This window comes from Chrysochloris asiatica, unplaced genomic scaffold, assembly GCF_000296735.1.
Source record: "Chrysochloris asiatica unplaced genomic scaffold, ChrAsi1.0 scaffold00310, whole genome shotgun sequence".
Lineage (NCBI taxonomy): Eukaryota > Metazoa > Chordata > Mammalia > Afrosoricida > Chrysochloridae > Chrysochloris > Chrysochloris asiatica.
The window spans coordinates 2,065,437-2,070,817 of record NW_006408828.1 but is presented as its reverse complement, the minus strand read 5'-3'; the positions used below and the strand labels follow the sequence as shown (position 1 = coordinate 2,070,817).

At 48.5% G+C, this 5,381-nt stretch overlaps 2 protein-coding genes across 2 annotated transcripts in view; one reads left to right on the top strand and one right to left on the bottom strand.

The window, feature by feature from the left end:
• Nucleotides 1-391, top strand: part of FTH1 (ferritin, heavy polypeptide 1) — an 11,167-nt gene extending 10,776 nt beyond the window's left edge. Inside the window, exons 4-5 of the mRNA XM_006875053.1 lie at nucleotides 3-128; nucleotides 227-391. Of these exons, the coding sequence (XP_006875115.1) occupies nucleotides 3-128; nucleotides 227-391 (291 nt within the window). The remainder of the gene's footprint in view (nucleotides 1-2; nucleotides 129-226) is intronic.
• Nucleotides 392-2,205: 1,814 nt separating this feature from the next.
• Nucleotides 2,206-5,381, bottom strand: part of BEST1 (bestrophin 1) — a 13,307-nt gene continuing 10,131 nt past the window's right edge. The window contains exon 9 of the mRNA XM_006875052.1: nucleotides 2,206-2,977. Coding sequence (XP_006875114.1) covers nucleotides 2,206-2,977 — 772 coding nt within the window. The remainder of the gene's footprint in view (nucleotides 2,978-5,381) is intronic.

The following is a 5,381-nucleotide window of genomic DNA, read 5'->3' as shown; positions in this document are numbered from 1 at the left end:
AGAAACCAGACCGGGATGACTGGGAGAGCGGGCTGAATGCAATGGAGTGTGCGCTGCACTTGGAAAAAAGCGTGAATCAGTCACTACTGGAACTGCATAAACTGGCCACTGACAAGAACGACCCCCACGTGAGTCGCCGACACCAGGGAAACCATGGAGGGACGTTAGTTGTGCATTGAGGGCTGGCGAGCTTACCGATATGTTTCTTCCCTGTTCTGTTTTGCAGTTGTGTGACTTCATTGAAACGCATTACCTGGATGAGCAGGTGAAATCCATCAAAGAATTGGGCGACTATGTAACCAACTTGAGCAAGATGGGGGCCCCGGATTCTGGCCTGGCAGAGTATCTCTTTGACAAGCACACCCTGGGAGACAGCGATGGAAAGAGCTGAGCTTTTTAGCCTGACTGCTCCATGGGCCACCAAGGCAGCCACTTGCATGTTTGGTTTACCTTTACCTTTTCTACAAAATGTACCAAACCATCCTTTCGTTTGTACCATTCCTTCAGATAAAAGTCATTTGATACCCAGCTGTTGTCTTGAGATCTTAGGGTGGGCCAGAAAGCTTTCTAGACCATCTTGGTCCAGTTCTTTAAGCGCCAGAGTTTCTGTTTCAACCACACTTAATAAAATGAAGCTTCTGTAAAGATTTGTATTTACTAAACTCTTCAGGTGGGGAAAGAGAACTGAGGTGTTGGGTGTGTAGGATTCAGACAGCACTAAGCTGGAGCCTGCACTACGTGTTTCTGGGGATTCATCCTAACTTTACACAGTTTAAGTACAAAGGGCATTTGAAGACTGGACTGATCTTAAGACTGCTGGGTCTGGTTATCCATGAAGTGTGAGCCATCGGATTCGGGGACGTTAGTAGGCACGTTCTTTGGTGTGGACAGCTGCATGATTATGACTGGATCAGTACCCCTCTGGTGGATACTCAGGCGAGGACCAGGCTGATAATGCCCAGTAGGAAACGCGTTAGGGCTGTAGATCATCCCTAGAGAATTCCAGAAAGCAATACATTAGGATAAAAATGGACCTGCGTTTCTCAATAACTTAATCTTGGCAAAGGCTGAGACATGATCTGAAGAGATCACTGAAAACTAGTAAACGGGAGCCAACTATTTCCTTGCTAACAGCTATATTAGGACTCTGGAAACCCTATACAGAAGCACTCGTCTGCACCTGATACACATGAACATCCTTAACGAGCCATGGGAGTATTTGTAAAACTTTCCTAGTCCTAAATTCATGAAACTCTGAGATTGTTCCCTTTTTTAAAGTTTCAATCAAAATAGCTATGTGTTCTGACCACAAAAACAACAGCTTGAGAATCTAGAAATAAGGAAGTCAAATGTCCTCCCCACTTGAGTGTTTAGCGTGGGATGAGAAGGCTGTTGTAATTGGGTGAAAGTTTATAGTATTCAGGAGCTAATCTGGAATAAAAGGGAAACAAGAAGACTAGAAGCTCTGGTGTGGCACTGGATTTATGCGACAGACTGCAAAGTCAGAACTGCAAGGTCAGTGGTTCAAGCTCGCCAGCTGCTTCTTGGAAACCCTATACAGGGTCTCTATGGGTCAGAATCGACTCTACAACACTTTACGACAACAGAAGACTTGGGTTCTCCAAAGCAGTGAGGAACGAGATAGATTCCCTAAGGGCAAGCCCTTTTCTGACTATCTGCCTATGGGAGGTGGGCAAAACCTATCACCGATTTCAGGAATACTTGGGTCTTGCAGTGAATGGTTATGGGCAAATACTCTTTTGCTGACTCTCAACAACCTGGGCAGTGAGCTGAGTTCTTGGACTATAGTTTGGAGGCCCTATTTCTGTCCCAGGGTTTTGAGTCACCCTCCCCTGCTTAAAAGGAGCTCTGGTAGTTTAGTGGTTTGGGCTGTTAATCTCAAGGTCAGCACTTCAAAACTTCCAGTCTTTCCACGGTGACAGATGAGGCTTTCTGCTCCAATAAAGAGCTACAGCTTTGGAAATCCTATACAGACAGCATCGCTATGAGTCAGAACCAACTCCAGGGCACATCACCACCACCACCCCTACTTAAAGAGTGAGCTGGGCCTAGTGATAGATAGCATCTGGCTTCCCAGCCTGTCTGTAGTACTCATGCATTCCTGCTACAGCCTCTAGCGCTTACCTAAGAAGTCAGTCTCCCCAGTGATGTCCAGCCTGGGTGAAGGCCTCCTTAGAGCTCCTGCTATAGGGTGCTAGTTGCACACCCCAAGCCAGTGTTAGGCATAGGGCTCTCTAGTCTGATGAATGGAAGAGCTATGTGTAGGAAGAGGGGAGGGCAGTGCCCAGGGACAGACCTGTTCTCCAAGTCCAAGTAGGGATCTCCGTGGTCTCTGAGCTGAGTGTGCACATTGCCGGGATGATTTTCAGGGGCATCCGGCATATCTGCCAGGTTAAACTCTACAATTTTCCTCTTCTCATTACTTACTTCTGGGTGCTCCTTGAAGGCTGAGACCTGCTCGGGGAGCAATTCAAAACTATTCTTGGCCCCATGAGCCTGCGGGTTTAGGCTCTGGCCTCTGATAGCCATGTCTTGGTCTGTAAGGTTGTCGAGCCTTGAGGGCATTGACGATTCTGGTGGGAAGACCATGGGATTATGGCTGAGGGACATCTCTGGGGCACCGTGGTAACCAGACCTGTCATACTGTGGGCTGGACTTGAAATCATCCGTCTTCAGCTTCCAGACTTTGCTGTCCTCCTGGTCCCCATGGTACTGAGGGCTTTCTGGGACCATCAGGCCTCCCCTGTGGTCATTGAACTGATGCTTAGCATGACCCGCCTTGTATGGAAGAGAATTTCTCCTATGCGTTAGGAGGTGGGTCTTTGAGTTCATCTTGGTGGGCTGTTCATGGGACTGCAGCCCTAGGAAGCGGCCAATGATGCCGGTGGGCCCGCTGCTCTCCCCCTCCTCCTCACTCTTGTTATTGGGCTGAAACTCCATATCTTCTTCGTCCATGCTGAAGAGAAGAGGGAGATGCAGGACTCAGTGCAGAGCAAAGGGGCGAAGCCTGACCTCACGTCTCCCTCCCTGCCTCTGGCCCAGACCAAGGCCACACAGTCTGCTCCCTCCCATCCTTCTCGAATATCCAATAAAGCCTCTAGGTGCGTCTCCTCACTGCTCTGAGGCTCCCTCTTGTCTACAGAGTTTATCCAAGCGCCCTGCCTGGCACTTCTGGACCATTCTTTCCCCTGAAACCTCACTTCTGGGTATGGGAGGCCCAGGAATATCTCAGCAAGGCCAGGGACATGTGGTCCCAAGCACAGAGCAGCTTCTACCAGGAGGGAAGTTCAGATTGCTGGCAGCGGGCTTCAGGGAGCCCAAGACTTTTACTCTGCAAGAGAAAGCTATCTATCCCAGGTATGACCAGCCTTTACCATGTCCAAATTCTGCATCCTTCACGGCCAGCTACTAGCCCTTACTTAGGTATCCAGCACTCAGCGGCTGGTCTTCAGAGTTTGGGGCCTGGGTTTGAGCTCCCTTACTGAATGGTGTGCTCTCTGAAGGCAAGGCCTGTGCATTAGTATTCTCTCTGTATTAGTACACCCTCCCCACCAACCGTCCACTGCTGGAGCACAGGTCATGCAGAGCCCAGAGATGGCCTTCAGAAATGTCTCACTAAGCAAGCTTCTGTCCTTCCTTTGATGACGTTCCCAAACCCTTCCCACCCCAGTGAGGCACTCTCTCTGGTTAATCCTGATTACAGTGCAACAGGATATTTGACTCTTAAAAGAACAAGAGAATAGTGCCGGATGATGTCAGAGAATCCCTGACACCTATTCAGTCACCCCAGGATAAGGCTGTTTGGGACCACCTGCCAGCCCACTGTGGCCCAGACCCAGCTCAAGATGGATTCTGTCCCCAGGGACACAGGAAGTCTGGCTGCTGTGTGTGGTCCAAGGCCTTCCCTGTGTAAAACAAAGTCAACTCGGGAGGTACCCAGACTCCTGCTAGGACATGCTTGCCACCCATCCTAACTTCTTCTTGTTGTTAAGTGCCGTCGACTCGGTTCTGACCCATAGCAACCCTGTACAGGGTTTCCAAGGCTGTAAGTCTTTACGTGAGCAGAAAGCCTCATCTTTCTCCCATGGAGCCGCTGATAGTTTCAAACTGCTGACCCTAAGGTTTGCAGCCTGATTCGTAACCACTACGCTATCAGAACTTGGCCCCGGCAAAGTTCATTTCCACTTCTCATCCAGATAGCCTGGCTAATCTAAAACCAGGCCCTAAAATCCCTCGGGCAATTATCTTCCTTCTCTGGGCCTCAGTTTCCAACTTTGGAATGGGAGACTTAGACTGGAGCCCCCTAAGAGGTCTTCCAGTATTAGGGGTCCTGATGTGGCTGTAGGATCAGTATTGGACTGCAAACCACAAGATTGGTGGTTCACACCCACAAACCACTCCTTGGAAACCCTGTACAAGGTCGCTAAGAGTCAGAACTGACTTGATTGCACTTAACATCAACAACAAGGAGTCTGGTGGTATAGTGATTAAAGCGCTCAGCTGCTAACTGAAAGTCTGAACCCAACAGCCTCTCCAAAGGAGAAAGATGTGGCAGTCTGCTTCTGTAAGGATTGTTGTTGTTACGTGCAGTCAAGACGCTTCTGACTCATAGCAACCCTGTATGGAATCTCTAAGGAGTGGCTGGTGGGTTTGAACCATCGGCTTTGAGGTTCAAATTAACCTTGCAGCCCAGTGTTTTATCCTACAATGCCACACCAAGACTCCTCTATAAAGATTACAGCCTATGGGGCTGTTTTACTTTGTCCTGGACTCCTGGTAGGATCAGCGCTGGACTGCAAACCGTAAGGTCAGCAGTTCAAATCTACCAGCTGCTCTTCAGAAACCCTATCCAGGGTTACTATGAGTCGATAGCATTTAACAGCAACAACAATAGGAGTCCTGTTGGTGCTGTAGGATAAAGCACTGGACTGCTAGCAGTTCAAACCCGCTAGTCACTCCTCGGAAATCCTATTCAGAGTTGCTGAGTGGGAACTGAGCAACAGCAACAACATAGGATCACTGTGAGTGGAAATAGAATCAACAGCCGTGGGTTCGTTTTTGTTTTGTTTTTTAAAAGCTGAATAGCGTTAGTAAGGCAGGTGGAATTAGACACACTTAGCTCACATGTGCCACTTGCTAGCTATGTGGCACTGGGTTGACCGACTTACTTAACCTATATGAGATACTCTACCAGGGTTGGCCTCATTAACAACCTGTGATATGCAGATGATACAACCTTGCTTGCTGAAAGTGAAGAGGACTTAAAACATTCACTGATGAAGATCAAAGAGCACAGTCTTCGGTATGGATTACATCTCAATGTAAAGAAAACAAAAATCCTCACCACTGGACCAATAAAC